We start from the raw sequence: 27,013 nt of genomic DNA on the forward strand, positions 1-27,013 counted from the left end.
ACCTAAATACAATTACAAAAAAACCAAAATAGTTGCATAACTTACACCTAAAACTAATATTAAAAATAATGATAATAATATGTTCAAGAAATTTGAAACATTATGAAAATGTCATGCTCTAATAAAATTATATAAAAATATAAATTATTTAAATTATACATTTCCATTATTAGACTAGATACTTTAATTATGGCAATTAATCTTTGGGATATTTCTAGCGCTAAAATTATTATTTACATATTATCAGCCACAAAATCTTTTTGATATTTCCGATTCAGATCAGAGATGAACTCTTCCTTCAGCCTCTTGAGACACCTGAAAAATAAATGAATATTTTCACAAAATATATCAATGTGTGCCGGAGGAATATGTCAGAAAGTCACGTAGTGGATTATGATAGATTAAAGCCTTGAATTCACTAGGGAACAAAATGTATCGCAACATGACGCCAAACATTGAGTCTACGTGCCGGCGCAACATTGCGCTCTGTCGCCCATCGTTGCACGCAACATATGCGGCTTTTCTACGTGACGCGAGACATGTTTCACGATGTCGCTTCGCTTGTGCCTTGTACTCACTAGGGGACAAAATGTCTCGCAACATGGCGCGCAGCATTAAGTCTACGAGCTGCCCCAATGTTGTGAACTGTTCCGTACGTTGTAAGCAACATAGCGAGGCTTTTCTACGTGATCCGTGACATGTTGCATATGTACGCTCCACGAGCGAGCGCAAGGGGGCAACCCATCGTCATTCGTGCGTAGGAATTGGCAAGTGCGATGGTATGGTCCAAACTGCGTAATAGGGAATTTTTATGAATTTTCACACAAACAGTGAAATAATAAAATTAATTTAATAACAATATTAAAATATATCGAAACTCTAACGATGAAAAATAATTATGTTAATTATTTTATTTTTGTTGCCGAGAAAAAAAATCAATGCAAAAAAACCTTTATTTTTATTTCGATTTTTTATGAATTATTTTGATTCATATTTGTTAATAAAGAAAATATTATCGACCTGTATATTCGAAAATTAATATATCCATTATTTAATTTGATATTTTTTGTTCTGTCCATTACAGAAAAATAAATAAAATTTACTATTTTTAATTTTAGAACATAAAAATATTTACTTGATAGATAATATTATTCAAAAAAAAAATATAGTGATCAACATAACTCCGTGATACTCTAGTGCAAGTCTAACTTCTTTATTCATTTCAGAGTGATAACACCATCTTTAGGTAGGTACCTATAATTAGTTGGATTGCAATAACTTGCGATGTTATTTTTATCTCCGTAAAATAAAGAAATTAAAACACCAATTTTCATAAGCTTACTATTTTCTATGGTAATGACGACGTTACCTACACGACTCAGCTTCACCGTTGAACGGAATGAGATGGGTGAATGGCTAACCATTCCTCTTAAAAACTGTTATATATCTGTTATAAACTGTCTATACAATTACACTGTGGAAGCCCATATGCGTAGGGGTGGAAATGGTAACTTCCATTCTTATATAGATACCTACCCATATATTTATATATGGCACCCACCACGGCCTAGTTAGTATAGCACCTGTCTCTGGTAAGACACGGGTTCGATCCCGCGGCTGGCATAGCATTGTGTTTTCCAATGTTTGATCAAGTGCAAGGATCTAGTAGATTAGACGAATGGCTAACAACCATTTCTCGTAATATTAACTTCAATATTTCGTACAGTGTCTCTTAAATACTACCTCACTTTTTTAAATAGGTACATACATACATACATAATAGGGACGTCATCTAACATAAGAAAGAAAAACATATCATTATAGAATATAGATGCTTATTGCTTTGTATCTATATCGATACTTGCAAGTGTCGATAATATCAAGGACCAAAGTATTAAAACTTTTAAATATTTTCTTGAAAAACTACAAAAGAAAATGTTATTTTGAGACCCGTTTTCAAATATCGGGTGAAATTGGTGGTTTATTTAAAATAGTTGTCGTTCGTTCACATCTCCGAAAACATTAATTATTCCGAGAGAAATAAAACGAAAAATAATTGACTGCTAATAACTTAAATATTTATGAACAAGGTAAAACATGTAACACAACAAGGTTCCAATGAATTCGGCGAATGGCTGATGACCATTCCTCGTAGATAACCGAGTTTCTTAATATAATCTATATAATGTGGCAATATGTGGTTCGCGTACTATGTACGATATAAAAAATGTATATTGGTAGGTATAGCATAGCACATCCAAAATACTATAATTTTGAATATCGTAATTAAATATTATTAATATTATTATATTTTTGACAAAATTATTTTGTCGCCAATAAATAATACATTCCAGATTCGCGGCTCGGCTAGACAATAGCTTACGTCATGTATGTTATTACGGCGCCTACCTACACTTAATACGCGGTCAGTGCTTTGAAACCTTTTAATATAATGGAAATTCTGAAAAAAATAATATATAATAAACTTTTATCATATTTTTTAATACGTGGATGTATATAATATTATAATTAACATTTCAAAAAAATGCGGTTGTTCGTTACTAAACATTTAAAAGTTTTCGATTATTGTTTTTTAGTACCTAGTTCAGCATTTTTTAAAGGTTAATTTTTTATGTTGAAAATTCACTGTTTTTCTGAAATACGGGATTTTTACATATTGTAAAATGAAAAAAAAAAATCCGGCATCTGGGTAGGCAATTATATAGATCTTATTTGTCGGGCTACGTCTTATTTATGTTCAATTGCATAATATTTTCGATATTTAACTTCGCGTGTACCTATAATAAAATGAACATTTTATAAATTTACACTCGTTTACGTAGGCATGTGTAGTCAAGATCTTTCAACATGCATACATCATGTCAATTCACTTACACTAAAAACGTTGTGGAATCGCCATCAAGTGTTATAAGTCCCAAATCAAGATAAGTCTCCTGGTAAATAAATAAACATTTTAAACACTGTTTTAAAGTTGCATATCAATTGTTTGCAAATATTTGTATAAAAAATTATTTTCAACTCAGTTGAAAATGTCACTCTGAGGCGGACGAAACCGGTCCTAATCTATTGATTAAAAGTGGAATAAGTACTACAAAAAAATCGCGTTTTATTAAATAAAAACAAGTATGTATTTAACTTTTAAAATACCTACCTAAGGCAAGATATGGGAGATACTGATGTTTACAAAATACCTATATAGTACCTACGTAGTTGAACTATTGGCACTTTTTCGAATGATCTTTCAATAAATTTATTTTATGAAGTAGTGTCCTTGCGTGTGTGCGCGCCACTGGTAATTCCACCTAATGTTTTATTACACTTTTTACACTTAGTAACTTCTTTACTTTTATCACATAACTATAAGAAATAAAATCAGTTCATTGCTCATTTTTTTGATAAAAAAATATATTTCTCTATTATTTTATAAGCTACTATTGAGTAGATACACATCAAATAATTAGGCACGTGCAAGTCTATTATAGACTATAGTAGACCTACTATTTCTATTATATTATTATAATATAAATAAATATTCGCCATTACAACCGAGTTCGAACATGTATATTGTATTGTATTTGAGCGCAATTTCAGATACCTACATCTAAAAATAGACCTGACGGAAGTAGACAGGTACGTATTTTGCAAACCTGCACGTGTCTCACCAGCCACCAAAGTCGAAACGGGGAAGACCAGACGGACGAAAAATTACAGTCCTGTTAAACCTTTTATATTAATTAATTTATTTCTATATCCACTTTCAATACCGAATATATCGGTATTGTCTGATTTCTAAAAGCGGTATTTTGATATCGAAAAATACCGGTATACCGGTTTTGAAATACAGGTATTGCAATCTCTACGCTGTATGTATGTTTGTATGTGGCTATGTAAATCAATATTTCGACAACCGCTGCATTGATTTCGATGCGGTTTTCACTATAAATTTATTGATATTCAAGGAAGGTTAATGATTAGAAAATAAATTGGTGATAGTGTTATTTTATTATAAAAAAAAAACAGTAAATAAAAATAAGAAATAGCGCCGGCGTATGACATTGTGGTGCCGTTGTTCATTTCTAAGTTAAATTATTCTGCCACGAAACACTTCCTTGTGTACTCATGAAATATTCAGCGAATTCTGAAAAAATAATATATAATAAACTTTTATCATATTTTTTAATACGTGGATGTATATGATATTATAATTAACATTTCAAAAAAAATGCGGTTGTTCGTTACTATTTAAAAGTTTTCGATTATTGTTTTTTTAGTAGTTCAGCATTTTTTAAAGGTTAATTTTTTATGTTTAAAATTCACTGTTTTTATGAAATACGGGATTTTTACATATTGTAAAATGAAAAAAAAATTCCGGCGTCTGGGTAGGCAATTATATAGATCTTATTTGTCGGGCTACGACTTATTTATGTTCAATTGCATAATATTTTCGATATTTAACTTCGCGTGTACCTATAATAAAATGAACAGTTTATAAATTTATACTCGTTTACGTTGGCATGTGTAGTCAAGATCTTTCAACATGCATACATCATGTCAATTCACTTACACTAAAAACGTTGTGGAATCGCCATCAAGGGTTATGCCAAGTCCCAAATTAAGATAAGCCTCCTCGTAAATAAATAAACATTTTAAACACTGTTTTAACGTTGCATATCAATTGTTTGCGAATATTTGTATAAAAAAAAATCCTACTAAGTATTTTAAACAAATGTGCACATTTTTGTGTTTCTGACGGTTGGAAAACGTATGAAAACGCACGTGTGGACGTGTTTACAAATATTTTGTTTCACTAAAAGTAACGCCGTGTGGTCTCGGCGAATGTTGTTTTGATTAAATCTCGCACATTTGTATGATATGGACTGCCCAGACTACATACGTGATGTGCGTAGAGTATCAAATGTTTGAAACGTGCATTTGTGAAGTGATATAAGTTTACAATCAATTATATAACTTATTTGCGAGCAGATTATCTTATTATGGAGTGGGTATTCTACAAAAAGATCATACAATAATATCTTCTGGTTATAATCCAAACAACTCTGTGCGGGTTCTCAATTTCATTAAATATATTAAATATATACATTTAAAAAGGTAAAGTGCCACTGGCTCCAACGGCTGGTAAAAGACGCCAGTCGGTAAAACGGATAATAAAATTTGTCTAGACATCGCATGACAAGGCCTGAAAGACAAAAATGTGCTCTAATGATATTGCAATAAGAGTCACTTTGGCGGCTATCGCGTTTCGGCGACAAGTATGTACAAGCAAATGTTCTGCGACATTGCGTCGGAGTGTGTCCGCATTTTGAACAAGAAACATGTTCCGCAGCTTCGTTCCCGAAACATCGACGTAGATGTTGTGCGTCATGTTGCACGATTTGTCCCCTAGTGAATTCAAGGCTTAAAAGTAAAATGAGTCTAGAAAGAAGAGTCGGAAAGACCAAAAACCTGGTAAGAGGGAATACCAAGTCAGCTGAGCGTTATCTAAAACAGATGCTATTCAAATTGGTTAAAAAAAACTAAAGAACAGAAAGAGATGAAAAAATCTTTATTTTATCTAGAGTTCCACTATAGAAAAAACATTAATAAATCAAACACAATTCAAAATTTGCTGATTCGAATTTTGAGCCCCACATATTTTTTTTTACCATGTTTGATCCTAAGATCATTTATATATGTGTGCGAAAGGAAGAAGGGGGTAAGTCTTAAATCGCTACTTTTCAGGACAGCCAAAAGAAGATTAATTTTTAGACCATTTTGTTTGGGAAATTCAATGTTTCTGTATGGAATTTAGTAATTCAGAGGTGTTGATTTGACTTATCCTTTTTCTCATTTGTGCATATGTGTATTATGGTTCATTTGCCATCTTTAACTAATTTTTCGATTTTTAAGACTTACCGCCCCCTTCCATTTGCCGAATACCGAAATGTATGGGGAAAAACATTAAAATTTTGAAAAAAAAAAAATTGATTTTCATCAATTTCGTTTCCGATCATGTTGAACCGAATTGGGTCATAAAATGTCAGGATTATTTTTATTACCTTCATAAAATAAATAATTTTTGATGTTTTAAGAAAAGTCTGTCACAATTTTCAATGACTGGCTCATGAAATAGTGTACTTTATTATGATTTATGGATTATTTTTATATGCCAGGATGCTGAAATCTCGAATTAAGAATATTTGAATTAAAGGTATGGTTTTATATGAAAATAATGTTCAAGGGACTTTTTTTTCGGGAAAATTTCGAATTACGGCAAATTTCGAATTATCAGTGTTCTTACTAATGAGGTTTTACTGTAACAGATTTTTTACAAGAAATGGATTTTAGCCACTTGCTCAACCTATTAGGTCCATTAAAAAAACAGCATGTAAAATGGTATTAATTCTATCTATCTACACTAGGCTTTCAGAGTGTCGACATACATATTTTTTAATTGGTGATTAAATAAAGACTAAACAAAATCTGAATCAAGAATATGTCACTTCCGCAATTTAGGCTCAACTGAACAGAACAACTTATCCACTTACATTCTGTACTGCATCGAACTCCTGAATCTGTTGATTTCCAACGACGGAGCATGTGGCATGTGAACAATGAACGCGGAAGGTAGGACGACAAAAGCGTAGCCCTGGGCATGCATTTCCATCACGTGGGACACCTTATTCCAACCGAATCCAGTGAACCGCGAGTCGTATGAAGGAATTGAATTGTGTGCAACAATGTAAGGTTCGTAATCGGGCTGCCATTCAATCTAAAACATAAAATCAAGAGTTAAAATCAGAAATAAATTAGTAACAGTGTGGAGGATTAGGTGATACACAATTGAAGGCATCCCTATAAAAAGGGTCTATATAATACATTGGTATCAAAAGTGATTTTATTATGTTTAAAAGGCCTATATAACAGTGATACCTCCACGTTTATACGTGGATGGAGGACCCCTTAAGGGTAAAGACGAGCGAAGTTATGGATGCCACATTCATGTTTCTTGTAGTCTGCCAAGCCGGATTTCCCTCTGTCGCTGCTCGATCAGGTGGAATGCTCTATACTTTTATTTGTTAGCGGAATAAATATACTAATTACCAGATACGCGAGATAGAGACTGATCACGCAAGATTGATAATAATTCGAAACAAAATGTAATGAGTACGTAGTTAAAGGACACAGCGCGGGAATTTAAATTTAAATTTTACAAAATTTTGAACCATACTTAGGTAAACCTTGGGTCGTTATTAAGGCAAGAGAAAGCGGGTTTTTTTGATAATATACCTCGGGAAGGCAGGTAAAGAAACGCCCGGTGTAACCCAGGGGTGCAAAACTTTACGAGTGAATTGTTTTATTATGTTGCCCCCGTGGGAGGTATTGTTTTTATTTACATTTGGTTTTGATATCTCTTGCAACTAACTAATAATTAAATGATTATTATAGATTACATTCTTTCCGTGAATTTTCGTTGTGGATTACCCATGTTAATTTTTATAACTTCCAATTGAAGCCGACGGCTCTTCTGTATCAATTGTAGTAATGATAACTATTATTGTAGGTATTTCAAAATAAGTAACACTGTTGGTGAAAAGTGAAATTAAATTTATGTACCTATGTTGACAAGTATCTCGAATTATATATCGCGGAATTTCCTTGCGGAAGTGTTCTTCTGATAAATATTTTTAAATGTAATAGGTATCATTTTATTTTTTTGTTGTAATCCGCTATATGTAAAACCTCGTGAAAGAAAGTGTGTTCGCGAAGTTTTCAGTCCAGGATTTTATACCCCTGACAAATGCAAAGCCGATAGCCGTAGGCGCATAAGCGGGTTGGGTTAACCTGCGAAAGGCACTTCTGGGAAATGAGTTGAGTGACCGTGATTGGACGCATGTAGGCTGGCGAGGCAGTTAGCCGGAGTCTCCGAAACACGACGGACTGTGTGTCCCGTTGAACCTTAGATTTTAATTGACAGCCTACGGCGCCCATCTTTAATAAATTTAGGGCTGTTCAAAATTTATAAACCGCATAAAACTTCATAATTGTGTTAATGTGTATTGATATTGTGTGGTGTATGCTTTTTTTTGTTGTGAACCTAACTGTTAAATATAAAGCTCTGTGCTACGAACCACGTGTGTTTCATTGGGAAGATCCAACATAATCAACTGTCAATCCTGCATCTTTACCTAACCTAACCTAACCTTACACTGAACGTGCTCTACCGAAACACCAAAACCCAGCTTCATTTGACCGCCCTAAACAATTTCAACCACTGAGCTAGTCGAAGGGTGGAAGCTGGTCGTGTGACTCACACGAATCGACCGACAGCCCGCTACCAAGGGCGTCGTCGACGCCCGGTTGACCGGAGAGTCGAGCGCGGAGATCGGATCGGGCTGTGCGGCCCCGACTCCCCTCCCTACCGGGACTTCCGGGGTGTCAACAGTATACACGGCGTGGGGAATTTAATTTTCATAAAATGTTCGAAAAGGTTGGCTAACGTGGAAGAAGGGTCTACATGCGATGTACAATTTGAAAATATATTATTATTATTGTTTTTTTTTATGTTTTTATTGTTTGCTCAATTGGATACGCGTTTTACCTTAAAATATTTTTTTTAAATAAGATAATGATTATCTTTCAAAATATACGCATAAAACATTGAAATTGTTGTATTTATTTCGCTAACTGTTTTTCTTCTCTCCTGAAAATTTTTGTTTTTGCATATAGACCCTTTTTATAGGGATGTCTTCAATTATTGTGATTAAAATACCATTTATAGTAATTAATTAGAATAAACGAAAATATCCTGACTTGTGGTTGGTTATATGTAAATTGTATATATTACATTTCAGTGTATCACAGTTTACCCTGAATTGGTAAACCAGAAAGAGACGGCCGTATAGCGTTGAGATCAAAAATTATGCATGATTCGTGAAGCATTACAGATAGTAATGTTTTAATTTCACCAAGGGCATTAAATAATAAGTCTATGTTATTCTTCTTTACACAACACATTGACATACCCAGTCAAAGAATCCTCAAAAGGCTTCACACGTTTCAAAGCTCAAAATAAAGCCATGTCAACTTGACAATACATATGACCATGATAAACTACATCACATCGAGTCTTCTACTAACCTGATACGGGTGGCTTGTGTTCCGCCACTTCTGGTAATCAGTGGGTGCATGCCCTCTCTTCCAGACGTGATATCGGAAAGTATACAAGTTCCCACCTTCCAGTTGTCTGAGGACGTTTGCTTTTGTCCTGGGAAACTTCGTGCGGTATCGCTGAGTTTCAAACGCAGGAACTACTAGTGCCTGAAAATGTTTAAATAATGTAATTAATTGTCAAGAGAAAAATGATAAGTATTGGGCACACAGAGATGATAATAAGACCCCAAATAAGTGATATTATTATATAAATCAAAATTGTAAGGCTCATAGTAATCCTAGTTTAAGGTAATGAATTCTCAAAAATGTTCAAACTTGATTATACCCGAAGTGTGATTTTGCACATTGGTGATTTTGGCATGATTGGGACGATAATAATTACAAAAAAGTGCAAAAGACTAAGCTAACATTCGGAAAAAAAAATTAAATAAACATTTATCCCAGCACGAAAATTAGGAAAAAAAATATCGATAACTTTAAATCTGTTCCACAAAAATTAAGACGTAAGAAATCATATTATTATATCGTGCATTTGACAACAGTCAATTTAGTCGCTCTGCAGAGGAATTCCAATGATTTCATAACTATTGCATGCTTTAAGAAAAATAACTAATGGGCAGAAATATTTGGTGCATCCATCAATAATTAGAAATATATAAATAATTGATGAGGACTTTGAAGATGGTAGGATTCATGAATCCGCATGGTGTACGTACATGGGATCAATAAATTATTATTAGTGGTCTGCTTTCAATATTGATAACTAAAAGTGTAGGAACATTATTATTATTGTATTTAATACGAAGGACACGCTAAGTACATAATGTCACTATATTATAATGATGAAATTGATACTTACTTTTTTCAATGGTCCAGGGTTAATTAGTTGTATCGATTTTCTGAGGTATTCATATATTCCAAACATCGGTAAGAAATCGATATCCATTAGAAAGACATAAGGGGTCACAACATTTCTCAAAGCAACATTCCGTAGGTGGTTCACAGGGTAATGTGTCTAAAAAGATAAAACCAATATACATTACTGAGGCCCGTGGTATTCATGAGCAGTTCCTATTTTGTATATGATTCTCCTCTAGATGTTGCTGGACATAGCTGAGGGTATTGCCGACAGCAATGAAGATCGTGTCACATTCTCGAGTTGATTGGTCCAGTTTGTGGGTGCTCTTTCTCTCTTACCACATACGCTGCCAATCATAACCAGTTTTCCAAGTCATCACCCTAAGAAGCCTCATGGCCAAAGAACTGTAAAGTTCGTCTCAGACAGATGATTGAGAGTCTGTCTTTCTTTCCTTAAGGCTCATTTAGACGAGTCACTGCGGATGATCATCCGCAGTGAATTAGATGCAAGCATTCACTTTTTGTTTACACGTGAAATACTTAATTCATTCCAAAATGGCGTCAAGGGAAATTGCGATGCAGGTTGGAATTCAAACAATGTGTGATTGTATGTTATAATATGAATGCAGAAATTTCATCGAGAGAAAGAGAAATAGGAAAAAGAGGCGTTGGTAGATAAAATCATGGATAATGCGACGTAATATCATGGGGAATATGATAACAGTACTCAGTGCATGTGCAGCATTTTTAGAATCATCCGTAGTGATCCAGTTGAACATCATTCACTTTTGTTTCCGGATGATCACTTTCGATGATTCGTTGATGAATGTGCGTTTGCACGGGTCACTGGGAATGATTTCTGAGCGATGATCGTCAAAAGTGAATCATGTAAACAAGGCTTTATCTTTTCAAGGACAGATTTGTTTGTACGCTTGCAACCCTTTTTTGATCTACTGCTTTTATGGAAAATACCATGCTTTTACAGTCTACGCCTACATAATAAAATGATGAACAATAATATAATAATATCATATAGATCCACCAGTATAGGTTGTCCGCTGAGTGAGGGCGCCACATGCTTACATTTGACATAAAATTCAATACTTTTTATAGTGTGATGAGCTTAGTTCTAAATTCGAACACCTGACGATTTATGATGGTATATATCTTGAATTAATTTCAACTGATGTAAAGTAATGAAATGAAATATAAATTTACCCCTTGTTTGTAAACGAGATGATAAGCAATATTTTTCCGACTTTTCAAAAGTTCCGACCAATCTTCTATAAATGACAGAAAATCTTGGGATTCCGCATCAGAAACGTAGAGAGATAAACTCATCGGACCTGAAAAGTAAAACAAGGATATATTTAAGTAATATTATAATTATATAGTACATATAAACCAGAAATTTGAACTACCTTCTTCCAGCATTTGGATATAAATAAGTAACTGGAGTATATTTTCTTGGTGTCAAAATGCCTTGTGAATGAAGGAAAAATAATAAAAAAATTATTTTTCGAAATTTTCATTAAATTTTGTATGTTACTGCGTGGTGTCGCAAATTTACGACATTTGGAAATCTTACATTTCAGTACGACAAAATACAAAACCAAATGAAAACAATTATAAAAAACTAATGTACACACCTTATTTGATGTGTAGATATTTTTACCCAACCAATTTCAATCATCAGTATATTTTTTTTAAATTTATTTACAAATGCGGATTTTCGCGTACATACGAATTTGTCAACTGTCAAAGCAGAAATGCAGAGACTATAATGCAGAAATGCTTTATTTCTTGAAATGTCCAAACAAAATCGGTAAAGTAGGATGTTTATGGTAAAACAGTTTTCTAGGCATCGAAAAAGGATATTATTTGATAATTTACACAGATGGCATTGGCTACATCGAAATAGTTTGAAATGTCGCAATTTTGCGACACTATGCAGTAAAGGGTTAAGATTTAATTTTGTATTTACAAATACAACCTAAACTGTATAGGCCCATATGTTCCGGTTAGGATCGAATATGGTATGTAATTAAGTTTTTTTGGCTTTAGCAATCGTATCAAAAATAACCTCCCTAGAAGAAGCCTGCTCAATTTTGAGAAGGCGGGGCCGTACCTGCAAATCTTCCAAAAACACATTGTCACTTAGGCCTTGTCCACATGGCACGTTTTGACTTTTATTTTTTTTGAATTTTTTTTTAAGTTGTGCATTCTCCAGGTACATGTGACCTCATTGAGCCATCTACATGCACTCGCTTCGTGACGATTGTCGCGCGACAAGCGGCCCAGATCGCTTGACTTTGGAGATCGCGACGTTTACAGCCATTCCAAAATGAATTACGACCGGGAGATCGCGACGTTTACAGCTACTCCAAAATAAATTAAATCACCTAGCTTGTAAAGTACCAAGAATAGATATTGTAAGTTATCCCGAAATACAAAATTTCATAGAATCCGAGTAACACAATTGAGTTGATGGCTTTTTTCTTCCACTCACATCTGTTTTTTATGCTGATTGCTTGTAAGCTGGCAAATCAAACGCGTTATCTGGACAGAACACATTTTTGGTACTCAAGCGTAAAATGCGGTTGGACACGCGCCATCTGGACAAGGTCTTACACCCGACCAGTTAAAAACTGGATTGGGTCAGTCAGACTCTTGACCTGTCGACACTTAATCAATTTCATTTAAACTGCAAATTGTATCATGTTGTAATCGTCTTTTACTTCAATAAACACCGTATCCGCCACAACTTTGTCGATTCTTGGAACCTGTCCTGCTCCGCCTCCTGGCCAAGGAACACCACCAAAAGGCAAGCATCACTGCGTACCCTATTAGTCCAGATTAACAAGGTTCTACAGCGTTTTCAATTCATCATAAATCACTATTCAATTACCTAATAAGTTGATTATAAACGCATACAAATTGAAACCAATGATCCAATTGCAAAAGAATTCACCTTCCCAATGTGAACTGAGTTCTTCCAAGAATTGTAAACGGTCCATAGAAAGCTGAGCCACCAGTGTCACATCATAACTGTCACGGTGGCTGTACGTAAACTCCATGAAATAAAGATGCGTCCGCCATTTTGTTGTGTGAGCGACACGGAAACTAAAGCACGGGTCCGCGTCATTTAACTGAAAATGAAAGGTACAATTAATCAATTCATGAAGTATGCAAATATATATTAATGGAACTGGCGTTTACGTGTTGGAACTCCATTACAATGGTTTTGAAACAAAGTTATTTTCGTTAATTCTACATTGGTTGAGTAATTTACGTTGACAGCTCTTTCGGGCTATAAATCCATCTTTGGAATGGTTATAGTTGACCGTTCCGAAGAAAAAAGTATTTACCAATTTAAAAAAAAAAACGAAGAATAACATGAACTATGCAATTCTAGGTGAAACCTTAATGAAACAAAGTGTATGGAATCATAAAGAACTTTCACACACATTGACAACTTAATTAATACGATTGCTATATAGGTATAATATTTTACGGTGAAATGTACACGAATAAATGTTATCACCACATCTAGAGGTCGCGAAAAAGTATTGCGGCATAATCGTTTGAACAACTGTCAAAATTTACACTTATGGTGGTCATAATAGAGAAATCATTCATGAGAAAGTTCCACGATTCGAAGATGAGTGGAATGAGGATATCATTTATCGTGAATTGTATCATGATCGGGAACACTCACGGCAGGCTGGAAGAAGGCATCTGGATGGTCTTTAAGGACAGTTAATTTCAGCACATAATTATCTAGTGTATAAAAATCAAAGCCATCTCTACAAACCTTACTAATGGAGTGATCTTCTTTGCATGTGACCAATTTTGTTCTCAATAGATTCCCATCGTACCCCAAAAACATTTGGTAGACGCTTTGAAAGTATTTGATATTTTTTAGCTTAACTTTATATTTTCTTGGTGAATTCCAGTGAATTATCTGAAAAATAAGTTATTTCATAACATATCATGAATCATGTCAAAATTATAATAAAAACATTACCATTATATAGGGTGTCCCAAAATTCACGCAAGCAGTAATTTTGATAGAAAACACAGGTTTTTACTTAAAAATTGTAAAATTTTTGTTGATTTATAAAGTATACAGTCTAGGAGCAGAATGCACAATCTAAGATTTCGATCCTAAGGATAAGTCGCCAAAAAGCATGACTTAACTATAGACAATCCTGAGTATAGAGTTAAGGAATCCTTAACCATAGACTACTTTTGTTATGAACACACCCCCTTCTGTATTACCATTTACCACTGACAGCTGCTGTCAAAATAAATTCGCATGTCTATAAAACAGTCCATACACTCAAATTCGTTTAACAATGTATCTCAATATGGATATTGATAGTGTTAATTCGTTTGGCATGTACTTGGAGAATATTATTTTACATTTATACGCCAGCCCATTGTTAAAAAAATATTTTGCGGTGCCTGTGGAATCACGTATTTACTTATAACGGAAACATAAGAGTATTATAATTAAATATTAATATGCATTTATAGTTATTGCATTTATAAAATGCAGTTGTCATATTTTTGTCATCATTTAACAATTATAAAATAATTTACCTAAACTATAGGAAAGAGAATTTTTAAATATGGTATTATTTTCAATAGAAATGATCTTAACTAAGGACAATGTTTCTGCATAGTGTTTTCTGCTAAGGAAATTTTAGTTATGAAAAATGTTTCTGCATTCCGCTCTAAGGTAATGTATGGAGTAGCATATCGGGTGTCCATAATTTCACGGAACAACATGGAACAACAACAAGTGGATGCTGATTTTTCGAACAAAATCATCTTCATGGCGTTGTTAATCGACAAAATTGTCGTATTTGGGGTTCAGAAAATCCATTAGTGATTGTTGAGAAAAGAATGCATCCACGTGTCACTGTTTGGTGCAAAGTTTGGGCTGGAGGCATCATCAGACCATTCTTCTTCGAAAATGCGGCTGGTCAAGCAATAAGAGTTAATGGTGCTCGCTATCGCAACATGATAATCCAGTTTTTTGTGCCTAAATTACAAGATATGGATGTCGACATTATTGTGGTTTCAACAAGACGGTACCACGGTACCACAGCCTGAGAAACAATTCAATTACTACATGAGTCATTTCCTGATCGTGTAATTTTCTGTTTTGGTGATCAAAATTGGCTGCCCAAATCATGCGATTTAATGCCGTTGGTCTTTTTTCTTTGGGGTTTTTTGAAGTCTAAGGTTTATGCCAACAAGCCCACGACCCCCCACGGAAGGAGGATATTGAGCGATGTATCAACGAAATTCAGCCACATTTATGCAAAACGATCATGGAAAATTTCGACAAAAGAGTGCATATGTGCCAACAAAGCTGTGGAGGCCATTTTCCCAATATGCTACTCCATACATAACCCTATACTGTATACTTTATGAATCAATAAAAAAAAATTAATTAAAAACCTGTGTTTTCTATCAAAATTATAGCGGATGTTACAGATACAATCAGGGAATAAATTTCAAGCCCCTATAGCAACACTATCAGTTATTTATAAACAATTTTTCAAAATCGGAACAAAAAAAAACAATTTTGTTTGTCATACATTTTATATTTCGTAATTCACTTCACTTTTCTGTCCTGTCAATTTCGAATTAACAAGTTTTACTGTATTTATTTTTTATCCATCGCGCGATCAAACCTGAGACCCACCCCATATCCTTTAGGGATATGTATTCTATGAAGTATGTGCTTTTGTCGTGCCATTTTTAAAATACTAACCTTAATAATGCTATAACTTTTAGTGTAACAGCTTTCACTGCGACTATTATCACTGAGTTGAACATTCCACTCGCACTCCAGCGCACAGACGATCCTAGGGTTCTTCTCGATGACGGCATTGAAGATGTCTTGATCGGCCAGCTTGGTGCCGGAGTACCTGGTGAGGTTATCTTTAGTGATGTTCCTCCAGAGATTGGACCAGTCCAAGGTGATTCTTATGCGGGACAGATGGAGGAGGATGACGCCCGTGTTGAAGCCGCGCCCGATCGCTGGCCACGGCTTGAACTCGTGCCACAACTTTCCCAAATACCAATCGCTCTGGTTTTCGACAAGTCCCAAAACCTGCAGAAATCATTTGATATTTAAACAGACATCTTTAATACATATCTAAATAATTAAATTGAAGGTCAAAGCAAACTGGTATGGTTATTTTCAACCACGCTGAGAAATTTAGAGTAAGTTTACATATGAGGCGTAGAGTGACAAAACCCGCTGTGGGCGATTTTTCAAAAAAAATAGTTATAATGTACGCAGGAGCTCTTTCGTAAGACCTATCTTCTGTTCTAGATGAGAGTTTTAAATTCCTCTCTGTTTCTTCAAAAAATCAAAATAAATATCGAGGAGACTGACTAAACCCGCTCTTAAAATAAATTTGTTCTGGTAAAACCCTCTCTGCGTAACCGGCCAATCAGACGCCGCGATTTAAATAATGACTCTTCACGAATCCTTTAATCTCCATACAAACCGTCAAACCGTTTTCTCGTGCGCGTCATAATTTTGCTTCAATTATTTTACTATTTTTTACTTTTAATAATGAATGTTTCAATAGTTAGTGTGACGGAATCTCAACAAGAACAATCAAGGAAGCGTTTTAAAAATCCAGCTGCTTGGAAATGTAGCCTGTTACTTTCTAGTTTTACGTGTATTTTTTGTTGTCATTTATATTTAATATTCTGTGTGATATAATAAAATATCATAAGGTTCTTACACGTTTTTATCATTATTTGGTTTGTGTCAAAAATATAATTAAAGGAAAACTATTTTCTGTCGGAGAAATGCTTTTTGTTTGATAATTTGTACTATACAAATGATAGATTTAGTAGGTTATGTTACGTTAGGCTAGTTTTTTCATCTCCCTTGATAAAAAATGACATTCCTTATTATTATCTCCACGGGACAAGTTTTTTTCGTCATAAAATTGTATCATTCGTTAATATGAGCGATAATGAATTTTAATTCAAATATGTTTATTAATTTGTAGATTAGTTAAGTTGTAATAACGACACATAGTTAACAATGCTGTGCTATCTTGTAGAAATACCGTTACTTTTATAATACGTTTTTGCAATAAATTTCAGAAATTCCACGTTATCACTATTATTTGTAGGTATATAAAACGGAGCAGGAACAACAGAATATAGGTAATAAATATTTATGTGGGAAAATAAGTAAGCTCATACTTCGCGACTTTTGTTTATCAGATTTGGTTTTCTAAATTAAATGCTATAAAATATCTAATATACCTAAGTAGATTATGAATAATATAACTTAAAAATATTATTATTTTATTTTTACATTTAATAAATAGGTTGGCAGGTAATGATGGGTTTCCCACAGACATGGAATTTGGGGACACAGGTAATACAGGGATTAATTAGGTAAAGGCCTGTACTTAAGTCCGCTGGGTTTTTTTTATTTATGCTATTGATATTATTAAAAAATATGTTATTGTTATTTCAAATTATCTTATAATTACCTTTTAAAGGTTTAAAAATATCTTTCTGATTCAAAATATGGTCATTAATATTAAAATTATTAAGAATTATTAGGGCACTTATATAATTATAAAAGATTAGTTACCTACTAAACAAATTTGCATGGTATGTAGGTAATAACTAATTGTTTCCAGGAAAAGTAACATTTTTTGATATTTTTTTTTTTGTTTGTTGTTAAAAAATATTTTTAAGACAAGTACATACCACTATTTAAAAAAAATATTACATACCAATAAAACAGCTAAATATGTAGGTGCAATGCGAAAAATATACAGCTCCCAGTAGGTAAGAATGGCTATAAAATATTTTTTAGACAAAGAAATTCGAAAATATATTACATAATTATAATAAATACGGACCGCTACTGAACTATCATCTCCTGTCAACAATGTACCACTGTGCGACAAACACCGCTCCTTTTAAAAAAATCCGCGTTGAACGCCGCTCTGTCAGGTAAAGACTGACAAAGACCTCTTTTGGGAAAATTAAAATGCATTTATTTGAATAAATACAGCTTATACGTTGGATTTGACAATTTATTATACTTTTCCGTATGTAACGGAATAAATATAACATCTAAAATTACACTTAAATCATCATAATATGCCCAAAACAGTTTTTCGTCATTTCTTCAAAACTCAAAAAAGTCTCTAGAGCGGGTTTTGTAACTCTACGCCTCATATGACATTTATTTTATCATTAGTTGAGTTAATGGTTTTCAAACTTTATTTCATTTGACAATGCCCTTAGGACCCTATAATTATATTAATGTAAAAAAAGCAGGTTTATGCATTACATGCAAGAAAAAAAATTAATCCGATAATAATAAGACATTCCTATTTCATGTAATGAATGCATAAGACCACATAATAATATGTACTATGCATAGGAACTTTAGTGTATAGAGATTCTTTCATGGCGCCCTAAAACAATGTTCTAAGCAGTCAATTGAAAATTCTCCGCAAGGGGATCACTTCTTTTTGTTTTCGAGCTCCCAATCAAAATATTGTCCTTAAAAGAATCACATGTAAGTAATAGGTTTTTTTATTCATGTTACTCTATGCAGAATATTTTTTTGGTCACATATTACTTTTACATAAATAAATCTATATACAGCCCAGAAATAAAGGACTGCACTTTAAAATGAAGGGTGAATGGTCACGGAAATGTTTCGGAAGCATCAATGTTTCGGAAGCATCAATGTTTCGGAAGCATCAATGTTTCGGAAGCATCAATGTTTCGGAAGCATCAATGTTTCGGAAGCATCAATGTTTCGGAAGCATCAATGTTTCGGAAGCATCAATGTTTCGGAAGCATCAATGAAAAAGCATTTTATATTTTGATTACAACTAAGTTAAATTATGGAGCTGAAATTCTTGGAGCATAATTCTTGGAGCATAATTTAGTACGCCGAGCTTGTCTATATTATGTTAAATTTTAATAATTGCTACCAATAGCTCAAATTCTAACCTCTTCATATTTCATCTTTTCGAACAGTGCCCATAGCTCAGCGATATCCGAGAGAAACGTCAAGTCAGTATCCAGCACGATAACCTGGCGGAGGCCACTCGGAAGAATCTGCGGCAGTGTCAGTTTCAACAGACCGAATATCCCCGAGTAGTGAGCGTTTGGAATCCAAGAAACCAGAGGAATCGCATCGCTCGTGTGATAGAAACTTATCAATACTGGAAGATAACATAAAAAAAAACAATGAAAAATTGAGCTTTGATTCTGAGTAGATTATGTGTTGATTCATATCGTATGCATTTCCATTTATATATCGTCACTGTTCTGGCAGAAGACACTAATTCTTAAAAATGACATATTGAGTTAGTTATACCAAAATGTTCCTTATTTCAAACTTTACCGTCTGGAAACCTTCTTAATAAATAAACAGTCTTTATTTTAAAGTCATCCTTTTTACGATTACTTAATAAACTCACATGATAGACCATTTTAAACATTTTAACAACTTCAAAGTCAAATTACTCAAAACTAGTATTCTCCAGTTAGTGTGTTCTGCCAGAACAGAGACGATATTATGAAATGACATTTACAGTATATGTATGTTATTCATCAATCTACGATAAAATCAGTCATCAAATTGCTGACCTTTTGGCTATGTTTAAAATGATTAATCCGATCATCAACTGCCCCAAGCTGACAGGTATGATACAATTACAGACCTAGAAACTTATCTAAAGAATGGATGGGGGAGCCACTGTCGAAAACTACCCAATCAAGACTCGCAACTGGACAGAATCTGACATTCGAATGTTCTCAAAATGGCGTCCATATGATAGTTCGTAGTTCCATTTCTAACCGTTCTTTAGATAAGTTTGCAGGACTGTAGTTATATATCCCCACTCGACATAAGAAAAATTATTATGACCTGCTTCAATTTGTTTTTTAAAATCAAACTTTCCATGTATGTTTCAATGCCAAGGATTTATTGTCTCAAATGGTTCATCCAACATGTTCAATACTCCCACATACAAGTATTCAAGCAGTATAATTCAAGAACTTTTGTATTGTATACTCAACACGCTTTCTCTACAATACAGCCATGTCTCGAAAGCCTCCATTCTCCGTGACATCTGGTTTTAGTGTCCCTACTTCCATACCGAGGGTATACTGACAGAACGCATTATTTCAGATTTTGCTGTTTTTCTGTTTTAAATGCCAAAATGTATACAATTTTACGCTCTACGTCCTGGTAAAACGCACAAAGGCATAGGAAATAATGGTGAGAAAATAGAAACATTATTAAATCATATTGTTATTTTTTTATTCTGATAGAAAGCATGATAATGACCTAATGCGTTCTGCGTATACAAAATACAGGACTTGTAACATGTCGTATATTGTGTTTGCCATAAAGGTTAGTCTTTATAATGTAGAAAAAATGTTTTTAAATCATAAAAAAATCTACGTGGGAGAACGCTTTGAAAAAAAATTAAAGTCCTTTTTGCGATTATCTCAAAACTTGTTTTAATGAGTTAATGCTTTCTGTCAGTATACCCTCGATACTATACTCGTTGTATATTAATACATTAATCACTAAATAGAGTGTACGTTTTATAACTTTGCCCTGTTCTGCACTTTTTACTACACTAATACGCCTCTCTGACCGATTACCTCGCATAAAATTAGATGAAATGATATACATTTGTATTACTATACAGTTGCCACTCGATTATCCGACAACTACTATAATCCGCCGTTATTTTTACTAATTGAAAGCACAAAATCAAGCTCTATAATTCGCCGGTATTCGATTGTCAAATTCAGTAATTCGCTGTGTACAAATATACAACACAGATGAGACGGGTTTATTTTGGAAACTTCTCTTTCGTAAAACGTACGTTCATCGCGAAGAAAGTAATGTATCGGGGAGGAAAGTGCCCAAGGACCGCATCACAATTATGCCATGCTCCAATGCAACCGGGACACACAAAATGAAGTTTTTGGTCATAGGGAAAGCTAAGAATGCTAAGCCATTCAAGAATATCTGCCTCACTGAACAACTGGTTGTGTAAGTGATTTACTATATTTAGTTAATAAACTTATTTTATAAATATGTATAATTTAGTGAATATTTGATTTTAATTATAAATAAAACCGTAATTTTCTAGTACAAATTTCTCAAAAAAACTATTTTTACGAAATACCTGTTTTAATTTTTACCATATTTTGTATATATGCACTGTACTCCGCCGCTTTCACTAATTCGACACTTGTCTGGTTTATGGGGTGGCGGATTACTGAGAGAGTACTGTATGTAGTAATAAATAAATAAATAGATAATATATGTAAAAAACATATTTTTAGAATACATAACAGCATTTTCATCCTAGAGCTGGAGTGCAAAGTTATGAAGCATATACACTATTTACCAAAATAACGTCTAAATACTGACATTATATGCATCAAGGCTATTGTTTACCTTCGGGTAGATCCCAAGTAGTGAAAAGAGTCTCCAAAATGGTGAATGCTATATCGTCGACCATCAGATGAAAATGTATAGGATTTCTTCTGTAGAATAAGATGGATTTGATGAGAGGAACAATTCCTCTGGTTGAGTTGTAACCTCCGCATACGAGAGCCACGTGAATTGTTTCACACGGTTCTACATTTTCATCAATGACCTGTTGGATAATAAAATATTTATTAAAATTGATTTTCACAATGTTGTGAAATGTGAGCCATTTTCGCGGGAATTTATTTTCAGTCAACTGATCTGTTAAAACGGTCACTACAGCTAAAACAGATCGATTTCAAAATTAAAAAATAGATTACTAGATGAACTATATAGGGGCCTAACGGGGTAGTGCATGCGTACCGCACGACACTGTATCCTGATAGTGTCGCATAGCCTCTCCTACTCAATTCCTATCTCTACCTCCACGTGGTGAGCCCTGGAAACCTGAGCAACTACACCTAAGATCAGGTAGTCAACCCTGGTGGAAGGTGTAGTCAGGGCTAACGGAGAAGGAAGAAATGGCCCTCCGAAAAGGGGGTTGGGCGTGGGGCTAACAACCTCATCCCGTAAAAAACACATTGTTACGAAACCATACCAACAGCCTCGGAAACCGGACACTAATCTCAGACAACCTGGCAAACGCTTTAAGGAAATACGATTTGGAACATGGAATACATTATCACTCTATCGACCAGGAGCACTTAAACTCCTTACAGAACAACTCATAAAATACCAATGTGATATTACGGCCCTACAGGAGATGCGATGGATAGGTCAAGGAGTGATGGAGAAACGAGACTGCACTATACTCTATAGCTGCCATGATAGTGAACATCACTTTGGGACTGGGTTCATCGTAAGCAAACGAGTGAAACATTTAATTATTGGGTTCGAACCAGTCAACCCAAGGATCATGCGACTGCGAATTAAAGGAAGTTTCTTCAATTACTCATTTATAAGTGTACATGCCCCTACAGAGGATAAGTCGGATGAGGAAAAAGAGGACTTCTACGATGCATTAGAAAGCACGTACAACAGTTGCCCAAATCACGATGTGAAAATAATACTGGGTGATCTAAATGCCAAAATAGAACGGGAGGAGATCTACACTGCCATTGTCGGAAAACATATTCTTCACAATGAAAGTAATGACAATGGTACCCGACTAATTAACTGTGCAGCGTCACTAAATATGGTTATTGGTAGCACAATGTTTCCCCGTAAGGATATATATAAGGGAACTTGGAAATCCCCGGATGGGTGCACAATAAACCAAATAGACCATATTTTGATAGACAACAGGCACAGATCGGATCTAATTAGCGTCCGGACATACAGAGGGGCTAATGTAGACTCAGACCATTTCCTAGTGTGTGGAAAAGTTAGAGCAAAGATCTCAAACACCAAAAAGGAAATGGGAGCAAGAGCAAAACCCTTTGACACAGAGAAACTGAAGATTCCGCAGGAACTGGCTCGGTACCAGGAGAGCTTGAACACTCACCTGAGCGATAATGTTGAGGTTGGAGACCATGAAGAGGTGAATCAACACTGGGAAGAGTGCAAGACTGCCATAGTATCCTCAGCTAATGATACCTTAGGACGCCGAAAAACAGGTGAACGATCAGAATGGTTTGACGAAGATTGCCGCGAAGTCACTGCGAGAAAGAATGAGGCTTACTTAATGATGCTACAGAAGAAAACACGGGCATCAGACGATGAGTATAAAAAGCGCCGGCGTGACGAAAAGAAACTACACAAGAAAAAGAAACGTGATTATTTAAAAAAGGAAATGATCCTACTCCAAGAACACTATAAAGCCCAAGAAAGTCGGCTGTTCTATAGAAAGATAAATAATGTTAGGAAGGGTTTCAAGCCTCGTATCACAATGTGCAAAGATGACAATGGCATGATACTCACAGAAAAGCACCGTATTCTTGCCCGGTGGGTGGGTTTCTTTGATCAACATTTAAATACCCCCCATAATGATGCCGGCAACACTAACATTAATACTCATGACCAGGAATCAGTACAAAGTGGCATGGATGATAACGAAGAACCACCGACATTAAATGAGGTAAAAGGTGCCATGTCAAGGTTAAAAACAAACAAATCGCCTGGAATAGATAACCTACAGAGTGAATTAATAAAATGTGGGGGAGAAAGCCTGCTCAAACATTTACATAGCCTAATCGACCAAGTATGGACTTCAGAAAAGATGCCAGAGGAGTGGAAGGATGGGCTGATGTGTCCCCTGCACAAGAAAGGAGACCAACTAGAATGTAGTAACTACAGAGGGGTGACACTCCTTAACTCTGCATATAAACTGTTGTCGATTCTGATATTCCAGCGGCTGGAACCCTTTGTAGAAGGAATACTCGGGCACTACCAAGGAGGCTTTCGACGAGGGAGATCATGTGTTACTCAAATATTCACTCTAAGGCAGCTTCTAGAAAAGACCACTGAATTCAATATTAACCCTTTGGCTGCTACGATGTTTTGCAAAATCCGGTCGAGGTTTGCTACCAATAATTGTTGATAAATTAAAGTATTGTATTATTTTTAGACACCTTACCACTCTAATTGATTCTGCGAAATCGGAATATTATGAAAACACGTTTCGTAATTAATTTATCGTTTTGAATAGATAATGAGGCAATTAGATATCCCCCGCTTCATTTGCCGTTAAAATTAATTGAACTTCTCTTTCTCGCTCTATCTATGAGTGAAACGAACTATCGAGTTTTGATTTTTAACAGCTATTGGAAACAATCGGTTACTTCAAAATATTATTTTAATTCCATTCGATTGCGTTAGCTAACAACACGTACTCCCCATAACATCTTATTGAGAAAATAATTCCTCATTTGGATTATAATTTTAATTCCTGATGCTGATGTGTGAAAAATGCTGATGGGAAGAAAAAAATACAATAGTTATAAGTTCTAACCCTACCCAGTCACAAAACATATATAAATCAAATTATATTACACAACAATAAAACTAAATATATCAAAAATGTTTCATACCGCTGGAGCAGTAGTGTGCTCCAAAATTAACTTAACATTTCAGGCATCAAATGCAAAATGACGATCGTTGTTAGCATTTCTGGCCATTATCAAAAACAACGATATATCGTTGCGTAGCATTCTAAGGGTTAACACGTATCACCTGTTCATCGATTTTAAGACAGCTTATGATAGCATTAATCGATACCGGTTATACGAAGCAATGCGAGAATTTGAAATTCTGACGAAAATAATTAAACTTGTAGAGATGACAATGACACCAGTACAATGCCGGGTAAAGCTTCAAGCGGAAATATCCGAGCCATTTGTATCACTGAATGGCCTAAGGCAAGGTGACGCTCTGGCATGCTTTCTTTTCAATATTGCGCTAGAAAAGGCGATACGGGATGCAAAGATTGATGCCCGCGGCAGCGGCACGATATTTACTAAGCCTGTGCAGCTGCTGGCGTATGCTGATGATATCGACATCATTGCCATATCAAAATTGGCGCTGAAAAAGGCATTCACAGCACTAGAAGCCTCTGCCAAAAAAATGGGTTTACAAATAAACGACGCAAAAACTAAATACATGCCTGTCTATGTCACACCACGAGAAGTCCCACCAAAGTTAGATATTGGTGCATACAAGTTTGATACGGTCGACAGTTTCATATACCTTGGATCTCTTGTAACTCGACATAATGATATTACAGAAGAAATCAACAAGAGAATCATGTCTGCGAATAAAAGCTACTTTGATCTGTTAAGACATTTTAAGTCCCGCTTACTATCTCGTCAAACTAAAAGCACTCTTTACAAGACACTTGTAAAGCCAGTGCTCACCTACGCATCGGAAACTTGGACATTAACTCTGCGAAATGAACGGGCCTTGAACATCTTTGAAAGAAAAATTCTCCGCCGTATATATGGACCGATCAGGGATGGCACCAATTGGAGGAGAAGATATAATGCTGAGCTCTACGGGCCGTACGAAGATTGCAGCGCAGTTCAATCAATTAAGATTGGGAGACTGCGATGGCTAGGTCATGTGCACCGTATGAATGACAATGAACCGGCAAAGAGAGTTATGTCCAGCAATCTAATAGGACGTAGAAGAAGAGGGAGGCCAAAGATTCGCTGGTTAGATGGAGCTGCCAGTGACTGCCGTATTCTGGGGGTACCAAATTGGAAAGCGGCCACACTGGATAGGGACAGATGGAGGGAGCTGTTGGAGGAGGCCAGGACCCACACCGGGTTGTCGCGCCCCTGATGATGATGAGATGAACTATATATCAGTTATTCCAAATGCAACAAGAAATAAACTATATTCGTGACATTCTCACTAAAATAAATCGAAAAAAATGAAGACGCTAAAAATATCCAAGCTTTGGCCGCGCGGTCAATATGGCGGCCGTCCAGTCTTCAAATACAAGGTTTCCACACATACTACCGAGCAATTCGCCACGTTTGTATTTGTAATACACAGGGCTGCCGGAGTTAGTTACGGTCTATGACAGTATATTACTAAAAAATCACACTTGTTCAATCATCAGTGGGTTATCGGCTTATCGCACTTGGTAAGTCGTAAACTCAAATTTTATTACCGCATCAAAACATGAACCTATATTTATTTTCGTCACGTGGCGGATTACTGAGAGAGTACTATACTATAATTTTACCCTATTTTCATATTATGTACTATTCATTGGCATGCTGTCTGTTTCGAAAGCAAGCATAGAGTTCGTATTCATGCTTTTGTAAATTTACTAGTAAGTATAATTAAAATTGAAAAAAATATGGAATATAGGTATAGTTATTACCGTATTGCCAAAACGAGTGATATTCGACGTGGACAAAAACTTCTTTCTCTTGTCTTTTAACAACTCCTCCAAATGATTGTGAGACATTCTCAGCTGCATTTTGAGCATCTCGTTTTGGGTAAGTAAGTTGCTGACATCCGTTGCAGGCCAGAAATACCAGATGTAGAAGCCTGTCAGCCAGACTCCAATCGCAAAACTCATCCATGGTCTTGAAATTGTTCGTATGACGACATTTCTAGTTCGTAGAGCACAAATGATTGCTGCTTATAAACGACACATCACAACAAAACAATTCATCAAGAAATACGACGATGGTTTGATACAGTTTTATTAAACTATGATATTGTTATTATTTATAGGTTAATGTTGTTGTGAAAAGTAAAGGGCGTCATTTAGTCAAATATAAACAAGTTTGTCTCGACGTTTTTTTAGAGATATTAAGATAATGTCTATTTTATTACTGGGTGCACAAGTCTACAATGGTCAATTGACCTTAAATTCACAAATTGAACAAAGGCGCCCGCCAGATAAACGTCATTATTCTAATATAATAATAAAAGCTGAACAATTACGACAATTCAATTGGCAGTAGT

General features: G+C 35.0%; 1 protein-coding gene across 2 annotated transcripts; it reads right to left on the reverse strand.

The window, feature by feature from the left end:
• Positions 1-96: 96 nt before the first annotated feature.
• LOC147077657 (xylosyl- and glucuronyltransferase LARGE2s-like) lies at positions 97-27,013 on the reverse strand. 2 transcript variants are annotated; one of them, XM_085960661.1, is made up of 11 exons: positions 26,421-27,013; positions 21,560-21,761; positions 19,084-19,298; positions 15,839-16,180; positions 13,865-14,014; positions 13,022-13,199; positions 11,269-11,396; positions 10,052-10,207; positions 9,160-9,339; positions 6,567-6,790; positions 97-315 (listed from the first exon to the last, which is right to left on the reverse strand). In XM_085960661.1, exons 1-11 carry the CDS (start codon positions 26,619-26,621, stop codon positions 234-236), a joined length of 2,058 nt encoding a protein of 685 aa, XP_085816787.1. In that variant the 5' UTR covers positions 26,622-27,013; the 3' UTR covers positions 97-233. The 2 variants fall into 2 exon arrangements, with proteins under 2 accessions (XP_085816787.1, XP_085816788.1); XM_085960662.1 differs by lacking the exon at positions 97-315 and adding an exon at positions 4,006-4,159.

Source organism: Rhyacophila brunnea, unplaced genomic scaffold, assembly GCF_057557595.1.
Source record: "Rhyacophila brunnea isolate RB1 unplaced genomic scaffold, BYU_Rbru_1.0 scaffold_12, whole genome shotgun sequence".
Classification (NCBI taxonomy): domain Eukaryota; kingdom Metazoa; phylum Arthropoda; class Insecta; order Trichoptera; family Rhyacophilidae; genus Rhyacophila; species Rhyacophila brunnea.

Bases quoted from the DNA above. Each gene is read 5' to 3' on its own strand.
- LOC147077657 (XM_085960661.1), bottom strand. From the start codon at position 26,621: ATGAGTTTTGCGATTGGAGTCTGGCTGACAGGCTTCTACATCTGGTAT. The intron at 9,340-10,051 runs GTAAGTATCAAT...AAACATTTTCAG, and splicing joins ACCCTGGACCATTGAAAAAA to GCACTAGTAGTTCCTGCGTT. The intron at 316-6,566 runs GTAAGTGGATAA...TTTATTTTTCAG, and splicing joins AGTTCGATGCAGTACAGAAT to GTGTCTCAAGAGGCTGAAGG.